The sequence below is a fragment of the Penicillium nucicola genome, assembly GCF_028828085.1.
Source record: "Penicillium nucicola strain IBT 29836 chromosome Unknown utg000010l, whole genome shotgun sequence".
Classification (NCBI taxonomy): Eukaryota; Fungi; Ascomycota; class Eurotiomycetes; order Eurotiales; family Aspergillaceae; genus Penicillium; species Penicillium nucicola.
The window spans coordinates 4,209,077-4,226,465 of record NW_026643134.1 but is presented as its reverse complement, the minus strand read 5'-3'; the positions used below and the strand labels follow the sequence as shown (position 1 = coordinate 4,226,465).

Genomic DNA, 17,389 nt, shown 5'->3' with positions numbered 1-17,389 from the left:
CGTTGGACGGTCGGCTCATTGGCGTCACTTGGGGTCGCGGGAGGGCCTGGGTACGGGTCGTATTAGCTGTCTGTATGTTGTCGCTTGGGGCATGTCGCCTAGTTTGGAGCGCGGGGATGGTGTGGCGGGATTTGGAACTGGGATGACTGTTTCTGACCTTGGACGATGGGGGCGATGGCTAGAATTTGCTTGGTGGCCAGGTTGGGATCGCGCATATCGCTGAGAAGTCAGTAGGGAGCGAAATGATTGTGGCGGGAGACTTACACGTCGGCATTGATGATCCAGTCGAGGTCTTCCTCGCCTTCATCCTGACCACCAGGTCCGCCCTGGATGGCACGGAATAGCCGGGGACGCCAGTCAATTCCTTCGTCAGCACGCTTGGCAGCTTCGTCTCGCTGGCGATCTTCAATCTTGGTCTTTTCATCTGTGGCAGCTTCATGGTTGCGGGCGACAATCGCTTGGACTGTCTCGAGCCATAAGCGCTGTGATTCCCGCTCACCTTGTTCTTCCAGTGGACGTGCCAAAGGCTTCGTATGCTTTGCGTGCAATGCATCAAACAAAAGGTCTTTCTTGTGAGTCTGCTCCAGTCAGTATCAGTCAGTGCCAAGGCCGAGTATATCGGGGAAATGTGCATACGTGAACATCCTTGATATGCATCTCTCCATTCCATAGACCTGACAATTCATAAAGCACCTCACCAGTCTGCTCGTTTTTGATTGTGCCACCAATGGCGTTATAAGTGCCAGAGAAATAACCCTTCGTCTTGAACTCGATATCGGCCACGAGATGGTTCTCTGGACAGCGGACATAGCTGTGATCGCCAAGCTCATACTTCATCTTGCCGAAAAGAATGCCACGCGCATACATGTTGGGTTGGGTCAGGATACTAGCCATATTAGTGTTCATTCCCTTCACAGCCGAGGTCCACTCACTATCTCTCGCCCTTTTCTTTGTTCTCGCCGCGGTTCAGCAGTCGCAAAATGGCAATGCCTTCCATCATACTGGCTGCCGAATTGCCCAGGAACTTACTCCGGGGCTTCAGGGTTCCATCGATGCGTATATTATGCTCCGGGGCCGCAAAGAAATAACTCGACTTGGGCGGGTGGTGGGATGTTTGCTCGGAAATGTAGTAACCGCGGGTTCCATCGGGATAGTCCCAGTAGCAAGTAAACGTTTCTCCCAAAATCGGGTTCAACGGCTTCTTCACGCCTCTATAAAGCCATCAGAATATTTCCCGGTGTAGATCGCGGATGACGTACGGTGGTTTAATGTGCCATCCACTCAGGTAGAATTTGACCACCGAAACGAAGCGCTCGACGGGATCATCGATCGTGGACATGGGCAGGAGGGTCTCGGGATGGGCCATGAAGCTGTTGGTACGTTTAGCAAGTCATCCTCCCAGCGGACATAGCTGGAGCCTGATCGGATCGACATACTTGGTAATTCGCTCCAGCATGGATCGGGGCTCGAGGATAAAGGTTGGCAAGACCACGCGACTCAAGTCTGCGCCGGGTCGCAACTGCGAGATGATGTGCGACAGCACTGAGGCGTTCGAGTCAGTTTTGGAGGGGAGGGGGACTATTCTGCTGTGGGATCGGACGCACCATTTCCCTGGTCGGGCTCGACGACCTCATCTTCCCCACTTGGGGGAGAGTCATCCATAGAAGATCTACCTGGTTCAGGGTTAGTGGACATGATTTGGGGGGGGGGGGGGGGGGGGGGAGATGTTTGTAAGAGAAAAGGCGGGACAAACTGGCGAGGGAAGAACGGCGGAGATGCGGGACCGGCATGTCTGATGAGGATATCCCAACTCGGGAAGTCTGCTTTTCCAGGGTTTAAGTTGACATGTAAGTCAGAGAAAAGAAGGAGAAAGCCAGTGTTTCGGTAGTTGATGGGGCGGAAGAGTCGGAGCTGGAGATCGAAAAGAAAAAGAAGAGAAAAAAAAGTAGAAAATAAGAAATGCTTAGCTTGGAAGTGTGACGTCTCCCCCAACCATTCTACTATAACTTGATCTCTGCCACTATTTGGCTACAGTAGGAGGGAGACACGGGTTGGTCGAGTCTAACAGCAGTAGTCTGCAAATGCTTTCTAAGTCCCTTCTTCTTGTTCTTCTTCTTCCTCTTCTTCGTCTTCCCCTTCCCCGCCATTTCTATTCTCTCACCCGTTCGATCAGCGGCACATCTCCCCGGGTGATCTCCCTCACAAATGCCATATCGGGACGACGAAGCATGACGTGGAAATGTTCAATCGCTTGAACAGACTTGAGCGACTTCCAATTTCGAAACCAAACAACCTGTTGCTGCATCAGCCCCATTCTCCCGTATTCGTATTGGAGCTGAGACACACCTGATCGGCCGGTACGCGCGAACAAAACGTGCGCTGCACATACTGCTCTATGGCCTCGCGCGCGCGTGGCGCCAAGTCACCGGTCGCAGGGTCATCTTCCAGCTGGAATTTGGTCCACACGACCAGATGGATGATGTCTGTCTCCACGCCATACGGCCAGTCGTTGTAGAGGATTCGAATGTCTTCTGTTGAGGTATTAGAATATCAGTCTTGCTTTTGACATCCAACCCGGGTTTTTGTCTCGTCTCCCGAGAACCCATGCCATACCGTTGTATTCAAATGGGTTGCCCCGTGGTTGGAGGCCTTCTATGTTGCCGTCACCCCATTGTAGTCGTTCTTTGACCACAAATCTCATGACTGAGGTGTACTCGGCCTTGATTTGAGCTGCGTATTCTAGATATCTGCGTAGCTCGCTTGGGACACGCTGAAACAGGTCAATTCGGTTGGTTTCTGGGGTCAAATGAGCTCGAGAAGCAATATTATGTTTGTAGTAGGGAGGTATACCCACTGGTTATCTTCTTCACTTCATCCCAGTCCTGTCGTTTGTAGTGGGCATCGAGTGTGGAGAGGCATCGTAGGTTCTTTGGCGGCTGATTGCGCAGAAAACCAGGACATTCAGCTGTCCATTGCGATCGCGGTAGGTTCACCAGCCAGAAGGGAAGAGTTCCGGAGTTCAGATTGTGGCCGTGGGAGAAGCGCTCTGGCGTTGTTGGATCGGCATCTGGTAACTTCATATCGCGTGTAGAGAGAGTAGCCGGAGTTGACGGCTCAGTAAAGTATGGCATCGTGATTGGTGGTCTAGTCAGGTCAACGACTGAATCTGAATGTTGTGTTGTTGGAGCTCTCCCTTGCGAGGTCACCGCCATATGCCGAATGGAGTATGAGGCGTTCCCCGCCGTCGATCCCGGGAATCCACTGTGGCAATTCGTTGCTTAAACACTGCGAGTGGGAAACGATCATTTTTGTAGACTAATGTCAAGTACGGGGAACTGGAGGATGTCGTGGGAATTCATAAATCGGACTCATGTGATTTGAACAAGCTGTGGTATCAAATAGCGCCTGCAAGTATCAAGTCCATCCCACAATATCTCAGAAAACCATGTCAAGAAGCCAAACTAGTGGGTATTCGACTCCAGCTCTTGGACAATTGGATCGCACATAGAAACAACAGAAACGCCCGCAGCCTCCAGCTCCTCCTTGACAGTACCCCAAGCCTCAGGCACAACACACCGAGTAGCTTCCTCAATAACCCAAGTCTTAAAGCCAGCCTTGACAGCATCCATCGCAGTATGCTTGACGCAGTAATCCCCAGCAAGACCAACCACAAAAACATGATTAATACCCATCAGCGTCAGAGCTGCCGCCACGTCCATTCGAACAGATTGCCTATTGATGACGGGATCGCGATTTCCAAACGCATCCGCAAAGACAGAATACATCTCAACCAGAGAGTGCATACCCTTCTGAACAGCAAAATTGACCCGTCTGAGCTCGATCTCGGGGATTATCTCTGCGCCAAATGTATCTGCCACGCAGTGAACAGGCCAGAGCTGCTGATCTTTGACCTCTGATTCTTTGCCTGGCGCTGGGTTTTGCATTTTGATGGTGGATATGAAGGGCTTGTTGTTTGGTTCTGGGTGGTTGCTGGCAAAAGAGATATGGTCACTTGGGTGATAATCTTGAGTTGCGATTCGCATATCGAACCCTGGCTTAGATAGGAGGGCATTGATGGTTGATGATATTTCTCTGCCGCCTTGGACAGCTAGTGAGCCATTCTGGGTATTGTTAGTATAATGGCGGGGGGGTTCATGGCTGGGGATACTTCAGAATGACCTACCGGGTGACAGAAGTCTTCTTGCATGTCTACCACAATCAGTGCAGACCTGGGAGACATATCAGAAGCCATGTTTATGTTTGTCTTCAAGTTGACTGGAACTGCTTGAAAGAGAAGAAGAAAACATAATGGTAACCACATCGGGGGATATGGAAGCGATAAGAACGGCGATAAGAGCAGCGATAAGGAATGCGATAACGATAAGACATGATAGCATTAAATGGGCAGAATATTACATAAGCACCACATCCTTCTGCATCCAGAGGCGGAAGGAACCGCGGTGACAAACAGCTCAGCCGAGCACTAAAAACGCCCAAGTTCTGCAAAACCTTCACTCTTTCTTCCTCCTCAGGGCTCCGGCCCCAATACACAAGGTATGTGTCTCAGTATATCTCATTTCACCCTAATTACCTGATGAACCTTTTTATTGGAGCTGTCTGAGCTTTTGCTATGCGGATAAACTCATTATACGCTTTTTTTCTGAATCACCTCACTTCCACTTCACCTTGTCAACCAATCTACCAAGATCAGTCGCTAACTGAATCTTCAAGTCAACAGGAAATTGTAAACACTGGAAGCCTCCTGGAATACCCAGAAAGAACCTCCCCCCTAGAAACAACTTGAAAGCAACTCCATATAGTCCATATTTCTATCTACACCCTCCTATTATACTAGTCTCTCCAAAAAGAAAGATGGCATATGATCCCCGTCGCCCAAACTCGGGCACTTCAACTCCCCAACCACCACCTCCCCCACCACCGCCAGCACCCGAAATCACCGAAATGGCATCAGCCTTAGAAGAAGCAAAGCCAGCCGACGAGGCAGGCACAACAGACTCCTACAAGCTGAAGTTCTGCACAGTCTGCGCATCAAACAACAACCGCTCAATGGAAGCGCACCTCCAGCTCTCCGGCGCCCCAACCGCCTACCCCGTCATATCCTTCGGCACAGGCTCCCTCGTCCGCCTCCCAGGCCCGTCAATTACCCAACCAAATGTCTACAGCTTCAACACAACCTCCTATAACCAGATGTACGAGGAACTGCACAGCAAGGACGAGCGGCTATACCGCGGCAACGGGATCTTGAATATGCTCGACCGCAACCGCCACCTGAAATGGGGCCCTGAGCGCTTCCAGGATTGGGTCCCTGGCATGCCGCGTGTCGACCATCTCTCCAAGGGCGATAAGGGGGCTATCGGGACTGAGGGTGGTGTTGTTGATGTGATTATAACGTGTGAGGAGCGCTGCTGGGATGCTGTTGTTGATGATTTGATGAATAAGGGCTCGGCGCTGAATCATCCTGTTCATGTTTTCAACGTCGATATTAAAGATAACCATGAGGAGGCGTTGACGGGTGGTAAGGCGATTCTGGATCTGGCAAATCGATTGAATGAAGCTGCTGTTGCGGAACATCGGGTTCATGGGTCTGCTGGCTGGGAGAATGGAACTGGTCCTGCGCGTCAGAGCTTTGATGAGAAGGTCCCTGAGATTCTGGCTGAGTGGCAGGAGAAGTATCCTCATCTGCCGGCTTTGTGGACTTTGGCTTGGCTTTAGTTCCTTCTGGCTTGTTTGCGGGATCGGAATCGGAATCGGGGCGTTGGTTTTGGCTCCATCTGCACAGCGTCTGCTTGATTACTGCTATGTTTGCCTTCTAAAGGAATTCTAAGGCCATCATTTGTGAACTTGTCAAATCTTAGACAGGATAATTCAATATTTCATCATTCAAGAGTCTCGCATAAAGCTAAAATGAAGGGGTATCAAGCAACAAACAGAAGAATCATAAAAAACTCAGAATATCACTCATAGGAAAACCTCCTCATCTTTGATACTCATCTCCCTTTTGACGTTCTCGTTTTTGATGTATCCTCCGAGAGTCTCACGCTTAAAGCCTTCTTCGTCCTTAACTTCATTTTCATCTTTCGAAAGCAAGAATTCCCTTCTTTCTCGATACCAAGTATCAAGACAAGCTCTCCTCTGCTCCTGCGTCATACTCTCAACAACAAGCGCAAACTCCGTAGCATCAGCATATCCAAGGTGCCTCGCCATGCTACAAAACTGGCGTCGCTTTACCTCCTCGGGAGGATGATATTTGAACCGCACAGGTTGTTTTCCCCTATCAGAAATGGGTTGAGAGGACATGAACACCTGCTGATCACCTAAGGTATCCTCAGGTGCAAGCTTAGCACGACGACTCAAATCCTCTTCGACGCGGGAGGATCCGATGACCTCGTTGTTCAGGTGAGTGTATTCGACACCTGCGCCAGCGAGAATTGCCTGGACGGGATCGTGCTTGTGGGGCGTAGGGAGGTTGGTTGAGGTCGGTGGCTTCAATTTCTCCTCTTGGTCCGCACATATCATTTCAGCTAGTTGGCTCATTGCATCGTCTTCCGACTTCATAGGTCGCTCTGTGAAGTCGTGGGTCTCTTCTTCAGCTTTAAGATCCACGTCAATGACCCGGACGCCTGCTCGACTTTCAGCGACGTTGGTTCTGTTGACAATGTCGCGCAGAACGATGTTGTCATTCTGATATCCGAAGAAATTGCGCAGACCAAAGATCTCACCCTTTTGGTCTTTCTTTTCTTGTACACCTTTGAAGTAACGGCGCTCCGAGCTAGCGTTGTACCCGATATTTGCTTGTTGTTGTTTGTAAATCTGGCGAGCGTAGACAATCTCTTCGATTGTTCCAGCAGAGATGAGTCGGAAAACCTCGACATCACGGTGTTGGCCTATACGGTAGGCACGGTCTTGGGCTTGCAGGTCGTATGAAGGATTCCAATTCGGATCGACCACTACAACTTTGTTGGCTGATGTGATGTTAAGACCGACTCCACCGGCCTTGGTTGAAATCAGGAAAACGAATTGCCCCGAGTCAGAGTTGAATTGGTCAACAGCCTTTGCGCGCTCATCGTAACTCATTGACCCATCCAGGTAGCTGACGTTATAACTCGTATGATGAAACAGCATCTGTAACATCTTCAACAGGCGCACGCTATGTGAGAAGATGAGTACTTTGTCCCCGTTGGAATGCCACCATTTCAGCAGCTTCCGAAGAACCTTCCACTTCCCGCAAAACTCAGGGTTTGCATAATTCACAATGGAGTCTCGTGAGCGGTATAGATCTTCCCATTTTGTGGGGAGTGCAAGCTCTAACATGGCTTTGTCCTTCACCTGCTTATCTTTGGGGTCTGCCCCCTGGGGAATGAGAATAGCCAGGTGGTTGCTGAGCTTTTGAAGAACATTGATAGCAGGGAAGACATACGACTGCCACGCAGAGGGGTCTCTGTTTGGTATGTGTTTATAGCAACACCACCCAGCTTTCTTTCCCGAGCCACAGTCACAAGGCTGTGTAGAGTTTTTGATGTACTCAACGATATCGCTATCAAGGAAATTCTCGTAAGCTTCGGCCTGGGTCTCGGTCAGAGGACAGAAAACGACACGATCACTCTTTTTAGGCAGCTGATCTGCTATCAGTGTCTTCATCCTTCGAATGAAGAATTGAGGAAGCAGATTCTCAACCAATTTCTTGGCCGTTTTCCGCGCTCTGCTGAGCTCACTCAAAGTTGCATCGTGTGATTGCCCAATCTTTAAAGGCTCACATATTTGAGCCTTCCAGGTGGAGATTGGACCCAACATCCCAGGGTTAGTCCAGTCAAGAAGAGTCCATAGCTCTTCGTACTTGTTTTGAATAGCAGTGCCAGTAAGACCAATACGGCACAGCGCATTAATCTCATTCATAGACTGAGTAGTCTCTGATTTGCGCTCCTTAATCTTGTGGCATTCGTCCGCGATGACGCAGTCCCAATCAATCATGTTAATTGATCCCTTATTGTTCATGTAGGTGGTGTAAGTAGTGATCAAAATTTCCACCCGTCCAGACTTTGCTGCATGGAGAGCGATGTCCTTATTTTCACCGTGGTAGATATCGACATGCCACCATCCCCATCTTGTAAACTCAGCCTTCCAGTTGGCAATCAGTGTTCCGGGGCAAACGATGAGGGTACGTGGGTACCACACACTATCGTTAGATCTCCTCATTTTTCGCATGCGCTTGGCATCTCTTTCATCTCCTGTCTTGCCATAAGCGGCAGTTAAGAAAGCTATGACCTGAATAGTCTTGCCGAGACCCATATCATCTCCGAGAATACCGCCCTTTTGATACACGAAGAGCTCGTGAAGAAACGCAGTACCTTCTACTTGGTACTGGCGGAGCCACTGTGCAATTGGCGCGGGAATGATACCGAGAGAGTACGGAAGTTGAATATCCTTGTATTCTTGTTTCGGTTCAGTATCCAGGAGAACAGGCCGTTCTTGAAGGCTTTGCAGTTGTTCATCATCGGAGAAATCGATTTCGTCGTAGGACGGTGGTAACTTCAGCCCGAGATCTTGCAACCGCTCTTTCTTGTGATCGAATTGGGTCCGACGGGTCTTCAGATAGCCCGGCAATGCATTTTCTAGGAGTTCATCTTCAGAGGAAACCTCGCCATATTGCTTCAAGGGTCGCTTCTGGACAGGCTTCGGTCGCTCTGCCTTCACTCGACCCACGATTGAATCTGCATCCGTTCTGGGCGTTTTAGCTTTACGAGTGGCTGCAGCAGTCTGCCTGCGCTTCAAAGATTTGCGGCCCTTGAAATTCTTGTAGGCAGCCTCGCCATCGTTGAAACCGTCTGAGTCACTATCCACATACTCGGATTTCACTGCACTTGATGACCCAGCAAGGGTACGCGTATTCTCTAATTTAATTGGTGTCGCATTCTGAGACCGGGCACGACCCCGGTCTGATAAGATGTTAGCTGCATAAAAGGCGCGTCGTGTGAGATCACATACTGCTTGCAGGAGTTGAATAGTGTGTCACCTCCAGATCATCATCTGAGTCGATATAAATCACATCGGTTGAGTCTTTATTATCAGTCATATTTTCTGCATATTTTTGGATTCCAGAGTGTGAGCCAAAGAGTTGAGCAAGTTGAAGTCGTCACATCAGGCTGTCGCGACACAGCTCTTGTACAGTCCGCGATAGCGGCCATTAGATAAGAATGGAAATTTCTTGGCAGAATCAGCTTGAATGGGATATGTAAGAAAAATAATTGGGTGACCTATTTAAATTTTCTATTGCACCACTACCTTAAGCAATATATGACGGAAGATCAACCGAACTGAGTAGATCAGAGTTGACATGCGATGCTCATAGAGCGGGCCCCATTTTAAATCACGTGATATACAGGGAACCAGAAAAAAAGAACGGCCAAAGGACAAGCGACACTTCAATTGCGATATAATTGCTTCCTGAGATACAGAACCAAGCAAACGTGAGTCGGGGATATGCCTTCTCGGATGCCCAACTTATCCCGGGATATTTAGCTAACAGCCTTACCTGAACAGCATCAAACAGTAGAGCTTCATTTCTTCCCACCGCATACCGCTTTTTACCTTGAAATAACTGCTTTCCGAAAAGCCCAAGAGGCCCACAGCAAAGATGCCTCTCGACACTTCGACCACATATCCTCTCACGAGGCTGCGCCTTGACGGTCGTCGCTGGAATGAGCTCCGCCTCCTCCAAGCCCAGATTTCCACCAACCCCGCCAGCTCCGGCTCTTCATACCTGTCCATGGGCAACACATCAATCATGTGCTCTGTCCACGGTCCTGCTGAAGGTCGCCGCGGCGAGGGAGGTGGCGGCGGTGCAGGTAGTGGAAGTGCCGTCGTCGAGGTGGATGTCAACGTCGCCGGGTTCGCCGGCGTGGATCGCAAGCGGAGGGCCGCTGGAAGTGACAAGTGAGTAAATATACCATCCCAGCCGTCTCTGGTAATGTTTGGGACTGCAACTTTTGGACAGGGTCCACCAGCATAGAGGTTATACTGACCTGGCCACAGACAATCGTCGCGCATTGCTACGACTCTCCGCTCTGCTTTCCAGTCGCACCTCCACACATATCTCTACCCCCACAGCACAATCAGCATCCACGTCTCTGTTCTCTCCGCTGATGGCTCTCTGCTCGCCGCGGCAATTAATGCCTGTACTTTGGCCCTCGTTGACGCCGGAATCCCTATGCCTGGTCTTCTCTGCGGCTGTACTGCTGGTATGAGTGGCAGCGCCTCTACCCCACGGGACCCACGACACGACGAGCTGGACCCGCTACTAGATTTGTCTTTGCCAGAAGAACAGGAACTTCCAGTATTGACAATCGGAACGACGACGGTTGTTCCTGTGGGCGAGAACCACCTGGATGATGATGACGAGGATACGATGAAGGTAGCTGTGATCAGCACAGAGTCCAAGGTTCATGCTACGTACATGGAGACAATGTTGGCGGTTGGAATCGATGGTTGTAGTCAGATCCGCGAATTGTTGGAGGGTGTCATCAAAGGGTCGAACCGGGGCTGAAGGCAATTCGAGATGAGAATTATTGAGATACCCTGGTCTTTTCTGCTTTTGTCTTTTGAACGGCGTACAGTGTGAGAGAATTTGCCAATTCCATTCAATCTGAGGACCATATGTTCCATGCTCCTACATGCTTGGATTTTGTTTCGTGCTCTTCACTTTTTCTCCTACTTTTATTCGATTTTGACTCGTCATTGCATAGTGTTTCATCTCGTCAACATTCATCGCCCGTCAAGGATCTGACTGACCTTCAACGTGGAAACGGTGCAAGCCACAGGCCGATTCTAACAAGCCGCGACTTATCTTATGATAGATATACAAGTACGAAAAGGAATCCTGCTTGACATTTCACTCGCCAGCTTTCTCCTTTCTCCATCTCTCTCTTTCCAGCCAGTCAAAGTAACAATTGTTCCCGTTACTCTAAGAACCTAGATACTAAGAAACTGGAGTACATTTTGAATCCTTCCTTCCCCTATTGAAAGTGGGATACGAGAGAAAACCCAATTATATTGGGTCATTCATTGGAATTAAGAGTATGTAAAGGTCGGGTTTACACTGGGTTGGTCAACAGTTCATCCTGATGTCACCTGAAACTCAATTTTACCTTCCAGACTTTGCAAGTCTTACACCAGTAGTAGAGTATATTGAAACCCATTCAATCATGAAACTTGACGGTCTAGAATAGGGGCTATTGTCCCCAGGATAGCCAGGTCAATAGTGCCTCTAGTCCGAGCCTATAGTCCGAAAGGGATGTCCCGGCTCTTACATAAGCACGGAGCTCTAGGCGCTTTCTGGCGTTGAGCTTCGTTTTTTCCTTCCATCTACTTCTGTACCATCTCAATCTCAATCTAAACCATCTTTAGTGAGTTTGACCTTTATGATTGTGGACTGCAGTGTGCATTGTGACCGATCTGCCCGGTTCCTCCCAGCTCTCTGTGGAAAGCAGAGAACCCCTGGAGAACCTGGGGAGCTTCAATTGGAAGCCTCAGGCGGAAACAGCATACCTGGTCTGACTGGTCCACCCAACAAGCTAACCCCAAAGTAGCCCGGCACCCGAGTTCACCCGCTCCGCCCTGCCCCTCACCATGTTCTGCCGACTGAGGTCAATAACCCCACCTTCTTCCCTCTTCTCTTCTTCTCTCTTCAATTGCACTTCATTCCACCCCGCTGCCCGATCATTTGCTTCATCATCCGCAGCCATGTCTAACACTACCGCCTACTTCGATGTCCAGTACCAGCCCGCTGGTGCCCCTGCCCGTAAGTTCCTTTTCTCTGGAGGGGGGCAAAAACTCTCATGCCCCTCCAAGCCTCAGCTTCACCTCTTTGCTGCCTGGATTTCAACCTTGAATCTCATTTGAGACAATTCAATTTGATCTCTAGATACAGGTCTTCTTTTATTTAACTTGTTTGAAATTGATTCTGACTTGTTCATTAGCCATCACTGGACGCATCAACTTCAACCTCTTCGAGGCTGATGTCCCCAAGACTGCCCGCAACTTCCGCGAGCTTTGCAACCTGCCCCAGGGCCAGGGTTACAAGGGCTCTGCTTTCCACCGTGTGATCCCCCAGTTCATGCTCCAGGGTGGTGACTTCACCCGCGGTAACGTAAGTTTGACCTCGACGGCGGTTGGTGAAACGCAACAATTGGCTGACTAGGAGCTTCAATAGGGTACCGGTGGTAAGTCCATCTACGGCGAGAAGTTCCCCGATGAGAACTTCAAGTTCAAGCACACCAAGCCCGGTCTCCTCTCCATGGCCAACGCTGGCCCCAACACGTAAGTGACCTAGGCTGTCGACAATGCCCAAGCAAAATTAACGTTTCCTCCCTTTTAGCAACGGCTCCCAGTTCTTCATCACCACCGTTGTCACCTCGTGGCTCGATGGTAAGCACGTCGTCTTCGGCGAGGTCGCTGACGATGAGTCCATGAAGGTTGTCAAGGCCATCGAGGCTCTCGGCAGCTCCTCCGGCTCCATCCGCTCCGCTACCAAGCCTACCATCGTTGGCTGTGGTGGTCAGTAAACAGCTCAAACTGGAGGTTTAATTGGAGGTTCGGAGCCTGGACGTCTTTCTTTTTTTTTCCCCAAGGACCTAGTCCTGTCCCCGTTCACGCTGTGCCTGGGAACTAGCCAAGGTGGCTCCCCCTTTGCGCACTGTAATCTAGAGTGACCACTGAACTAGTCATACATGCCTTTGTGACAGGGAAATGATTTTCCAACCGTGTAGAGAGCTCGTAGTGTATAAGCCCACAGCCCACAGCCCACGTAGTGAACCACCAACCCCAAGACCCGTACAGAGTACTTCGTACACCTCAACCGATCCACCAGAAATCACGAAATCCGCCAAATGGCCCAAAATAGAAAAGCCCCGAAATTGGATTTTTCTCTTTTGTTTCCACGTGTCCGATGATTCGAGGACTTGGATCGCGCCCGGACTACATCACCGTACCCCGCGTGAAATGCAAGTTTTTCCCAGGTTTTCATATCTGCCGCATCTGTCGCAAAGCCCTGTCCAGGACTATCATAGCAAGTAACCCGATCAGATACAAGATGATACCAACAAACTTATTCTAGTCTCCGCCCACTGTAGAGGATTCCAATAAGGAGGGCCCAAGCGGCACTAATGCCGTCATGGCATAAATGCCTCACAAAAGAGTATACTGTAATGCCAATCTGGGACTTGGTGCTCGTCATCCTACAGTGATCGATCCGAACCGGTTTAGATTCCCCACTAGAGAACCTTAAGTTGGCAGAGGCCTATTGCTAGAATGGGCTCCAGAGCGTTCAGGTCCTCGGTTCTGGGATGCACCGTGCAAGTAATACCTTGGATTTAGCGAGACTGTGTGTGGACATTGAGGAAATCGAGTTCGCTGTTTCTTGGTCTAGCCTCTAAAGGGTGTAATGTTATAGTGTAGGGTCTATTGATCGATATAGGTGGATTGAACAGAGTCAAAGGAACAAGTAGACATTCATTCATCTGCACGAGCGCAGAATGCAAGAAAATAACACACCAACTAACTTCACACAGATGACAGTGAGGAAGGGCGAGGATTGGAAATAAAGTACATAGAATAGGAATGAGATGGAAAAGAGGTGGGTGGAGAGAGAAAAGGGAAGCACACAAGCAGCCGGGAAATGGAAAAGGGTGAAACGAAAAGAAACCATGAATATGAATGCCTGACGCGTCGGGACATCGTTTCGACATTGTCCACTCGTTACCGTAGGTAATGTTCGCTGAAAAGTAGGCAAAGAAAATGGAGTAAGATTGGTGGGAGGTGGATGTGGATTGGGAATGTGGACATGGGATATGGAATATGGGGTATGGTACATGCACATTTACATTTACATGCATTCAGAGATGGCAATCATGTCGAGTAAGATCACCGGAAATCATCGTCCTCGTCGTCAGCAGTCGCCAAGGACATGGACTCAAGACGCTGGACGAGATCCTTTGTCTCGCGAGCAATTTCAAAAGCGATGGGCGGAAGTTTGTTCGTGACCTCGCGCAGTTCCTCGGGTGTTGTGGCATCTTGGCCCTCCTCAGCAGTGGCAACCAATCTGTTACGGCATTGTTCCAAAGCGTGAATGACAGGTTCGGAAGTCTGCTGTAGAGCGATGTCGCCACTGCGATCGCGTACCAACCGTTCTGTGTAGTTGATAACGTTGGCGACGACGCCTGAAATGTCATTGACATGCGTCTGGACTGTGTGCAGTTTGTCTCCGGCGCGGATGCTGGCTACCAGTGCCTGGATCGATTGGACCATGCCGTCTGTTTGGTTTTCAACGTGGAGCTGGATCAATAGTCAGTATGGGTATACTTAGATTTGCATTGGAAGTCTTACCTTCAATTCCAATACTTCGTGGTCACCCTGCGGCACACCCCAGCCATCATGGTTGACACCATTAGTATAACCATTCTGCAAAGCAGGGAACTCGGACTCGTCGGGCCGACTCATAGCGCTGTAGACCGAGTTATTGCTCATGCGCTTCTGGCTAGCAGACGTATCAAAGTAGTCAGGGAATTGCGTTTGCGAAACATCCATCTCCTCATCAGCTTCTTCCATCAGCTCATCTGCAGGCGAAGGCTGAATCTTCACAATGCGAATCAACTCAATGATAGCAGTGCAGAGATGGGAAGCTGCGGCATCGAGGAGAGACACCGGAGACAAACCGCCAGAGCTGGCGAAGTTGCGCGTGGCAGTGATCATATTGTTTGCTGTGCTCGATGCCTGGTTCTTCGCTTTGATACGCTGCGCTGCTGTGCCATCCACGGGGATTGGTGACTGGTCCACGTCTTGAAGGATGTAGCGGACGGTCACGACAACCGCCTTGATTTGTTGGAGAACAATGCGCGGTTCTTCGAATCGGGCAGCGCGCAAAAGTTCGTCGACCGACATTTGGAATTTAGTAACGTGAACATCTTTGACCACACCATCCACCTGGACGAGTTCGTGCTCTTTGGTAAAGACGCTTGCGTCGGGTCTGGAGTCGGCGAAGCCGCCAGATGATGTACGGAGGTGTCGTAGCTGGGCCTTGACCTTGGCGTAGCGGTGCTTCCATTCGTTGGCGTCTGCCTCGAGTCTGTGGACTTCGTTGGAGAGATGCTCTTCGCGTTCCCAATTTTCGTGGCTCTCGGCTGTGAGGGTCTTCATTTCCATGAGGAACACCGATGCTTCCCGCTTGACCTCATCGGTCACCTGCCGCTGCTGTTGCAGCTCTATCTGCAGAGTCTGGTGCCGATTCTCCAGATCCGCGTACCGCGACTGCAATTCAGCATCCTCGACACTGAGAGAAGACTCTTCGAGCTGGTTGCGAAGGTCACGTTCCATCGTATCATGCTCCGTCCGAACCTTCTCAAGCTCAAGCTGAAGCGAACTATTGAGATCCTCCGCTTTCGACACCTTACTCTCAAGGTCTTGTCGCAAATCATCCCATTCCTGTCGCTCGCTGTGACTGATCCCAGAGGAATCGGCATCCTGAGACGACTGAGCCAGCTCCTCGTCTTTGGAGCGAACCAATTCTTCCAACTTCTCAATCTTATCTTGCAAAGCCGAGACCTGCGACTGACTCTCCAACAACAACTTCCGCTCACTATCTCCCAGCGTCGTTGTTGTCCCCCGACGACTCAACACAGCATCTAACGCAAACGCATCACTCCGAGCATCGTCTTCGTCCTCCCCGCCCATATCATCGCTATCCTCAACCATAGTACTCTTATTTGGAACCATCGTATTACTCTGGAAAGACCGAGGGAACGGCCCATCCCCATTCATCCCGCCAGGCGATCCGCCAACCGAACCACCACGCGGTGGGAACGGACTTCCCGGCGGTCCACCAGACGGATAGCCCCGACCCATGCGCGAGGGAGGCCCCCTCGACTGCTGTGAACCTCGCGAGCCTGGCGGCATATTTGGAGGCGGGCGTGCTCGAAATTCCCGGCTGGTAAAGTGCGGAAAGCGACGCTCCAGCTCGCAGAAGACATCGGTTGCGAGGTCGCGGAAGCGCTGGTGGTGCAGTGCGGCCAACTTTTGGCGGGCGTGGTTGCGCTTTTCGTGAAAGTCGGCGCGCGATGGGAGGTAGGGGGGTACGTCTGGCCGGGGAGGGCGTCCTGGCGGGGGCATGGCCTGCTGCCGCCGGATCAATTCATCGTATACATCTGTTGACAGTTCGTGAAACTGGGTCGGAGATAGGCGTAGTAGTTTGTCGCGGGCTTTGTTTGGCTTGCTGTTATCTTCACGGGCTGTGCCGTTCAGGAATCGTCGGAGGACAACATAGTGTTGGCCCAGTATCTCTTCCATCTGGCGGTATCGTCGTCCATCTCGGGGAGCGGGTTCTCCTCCTATTGTGCCCACGCTGGATCTGGCGGCGATGGAGCTGGGAGGGGATGGGTTGCTGCTTAAGTTCGAAGGGGATAACGATGGAGGACCGCCGTTGGGACTTAAAGGTGCGCTAGGGACGCCGGAGGTCGGGGGTGTGGCTAGATTGGCGCGAGACGATGGGAATGTTGGTGAGAATGGGGATTCTGACTTCCCATACTGGTTCAACCCCGACCAGTCGCTTCCATCGACGGAGACTGGCGACATGGCTCCCGAGCCCCCATTCATATCAGGGTCGAATTGGCGAGAGTCCGGGCTCTTGACTGTATCCCAGGGGGGCGGATCAAGGCATTCGATAGTGTGTCCCCGTGTTTTTGTGTTCTCCACACGATGAGAATCTGAGACAATCCGGGTTGCGATGGGGCAGATGAGAAAGAGAAGGAGAGCTGAAGAGGAGAAATAGAAAGTGTGATTTGGTCCGTCGACTCCGGACTTTTGAGACCCGCTCCTTACAGCAATTCAGTATTCACTTGTATCACTGGGTATGCAGGGGATGTGATTTGGTTGATCTCTATTTATTCACTGTGCCACACCGGGCATTACTTCCTATACCGTACTCGGTCTCGTATTGATCCTATCCGCTATACAGTACGGAGTACGCTATGCACTAACGGTACCTGGGTATACTCCCTGGGGGAACAGCCACACCAGGGGGGCTGAGGTACATATTCTGCCCTGGGCACAGATCAGATAAGTTGTGAGTCTTCGCACTGATATCTAGTCTTCCCATGGTATTCTTCTCTTCCCCCTGAATCTTCAAGCGAAAGGGAAAAAAAGGGGAGAAGAGAATCTAGGCCCGTCGGCCCCATTAGTGTACCAATCAGGTGATTCACTTGGGTATCTGTGCAGTACACCGTATTAATTCTACTGGAGCTGGCCGTTACGAAGACTGACGGACACACTGCTTTTTGATTAAAAAAAATTTTGAATTCTTTCATTCCAACCCGAAATGTCTATC

The 17,389-nt window shown here is 50.5% G+C and overlaps 8 protein-coding genes across 8 annotated transcripts; 3 read left to right on the top strand and 5 right to left on the bottom strand.

Moving 5' to 3' along the window:
* Positions 1-98: 98 nt before the first annotated feature.
* Positions 99-1,662, bottom strand: N7511_010176 (OSBP family protein; the record flags this gene model as incomplete). The annotated part of the gene is made up of 7 exons (XM_057132553.1): positions 99-219; positions 265-578; positions 637-886; positions 933-1,211; positions 1,260-1,370; positions 1,437-1,542; positions 1,605-1,662. 7 exons carry the CDS (start codon positions 1,660-1,662, stop codon positions 99-101), a joined length of 1,239 nt encoding a protein of 412 aa, XP_056980541.1.
* A 642-nt stretch (positions 1,663-2,304) lies between these two features.
* On the bottom strand, positions 2,305-3,131 carry N7511_010175 (GIG1 family protein; the record flags this gene model as incomplete). Its single annotated transcript, XM_057132552.1, has 3 exons — positions 2,305-2,531; positions 2,614-2,770; positions 2,871-3,131. The coding sequence occupies 3 exons, from the start codon at positions 3,129-3,131 to the stop codon at positions 2,305-2,307; spliced, it is 645 nt and encodes a 214-aa protein (XP_056980540.1).
* Positions 3,132-3,461: 330 nt separating this feature from the next.
* On the bottom strand, positions 3,462-4,252 carry N7511_010174 (nicotinamidase; the record flags this gene model as incomplete). The annotated part of the gene is made up of 2 exons (XM_057132551.1): positions 3,462-4,121; positions 4,184-4,252. 2 exons carry the CDS (start codon positions 4,250-4,252, stop codon positions 3,462-3,464), a joined length of 729 nt encoding a protein of 242 aa, XP_056980539.1.
* A 620-nt stretch (positions 4,253-4,872) lies between these two features.
* Positions 4,873-5,733, top strand: ssuA (RNA polymerase II subunit A C-terminal domain phosphatase; the record flags this gene model as incomplete). The annotated part of the gene is made up of 1 exon (XM_057132550.1): positions 4,873-5,733. The coding sequence occupies one exon, from the start codon at positions 4,873-4,875 to the stop codon at positions 5,731-5,733; it is 861 nt and encodes a 286-aa protein (XP_056980538.1).
* A 246-nt stretch (positions 5,734-5,979) lies between these two features.
* On the bottom strand, positions 5,980-9,091 carry N7511_010172 (putative DNA excision repair protein (Rad26L); the record flags this gene model as incomplete). The annotated part of the gene is made up of 2 exons (XM_057132549.1): positions 5,980-8,954; positions 9,004-9,091. 2 exons carry the CDS (start codon positions 9,089-9,091, stop codon positions 5,980-5,982), a joined length of 3,063 nt encoding a protein of 1,020 aa, XP_056980537.1.
* A 561-nt stretch (positions 9,092-9,652) lies between these two features.
* On the top strand, positions 9,653-10,561 carry N7511_010171 (exosome non-catalytic core subunit SKI6; the record flags this gene model as incomplete). Its single annotated transcript, XM_057132548.1, has 2 exons — positions 9,653-9,951; positions 10,051-10,561. The coding sequence occupies 2 exons, from the start codon at positions 9,653-9,655 to the stop codon at positions 10,559-10,561; spliced, it is 810 nt and encodes a 269-aa protein (XP_056980536.1).
* A 1,196-nt stretch (positions 10,562-11,757) lies between these two features.
* Positions 11,758-12,578, top strand: cyp4 (peptidyl-prolyl cis-trans isomerase; the record flags this gene model as incomplete). Its single annotated transcript, XM_057132547.1, has 4 exons — positions 11,758-11,815; positions 11,994-12,163; positions 12,227-12,333; positions 12,392-12,578. The coding sequence occupies 4 exons, from the start codon at positions 11,758-11,760 to the stop codon at positions 12,576-12,578; spliced, it is 522 nt and encodes a 173-aa protein (XP_056980535.1).
* A 1,357-nt stretch (positions 12,579-13,935) lies between these two features.
* Positions 13,936-16,638, bottom strand: N7511_010169 (putative cell polarity protein; the record flags this gene model as incomplete). Its single annotated transcript, XM_057132546.1, has 2 exons — positions 13,936-14,346; positions 14,398-16,638. 2 exons carry the CDS (start codon positions 16,636-16,638, stop codon positions 13,936-13,938), a joined length of 2,652 nt encoding a protein of 883 aa, XP_056980534.1.
* Positions 16,639-17,389: the final 751 nt, after the last annotated feature.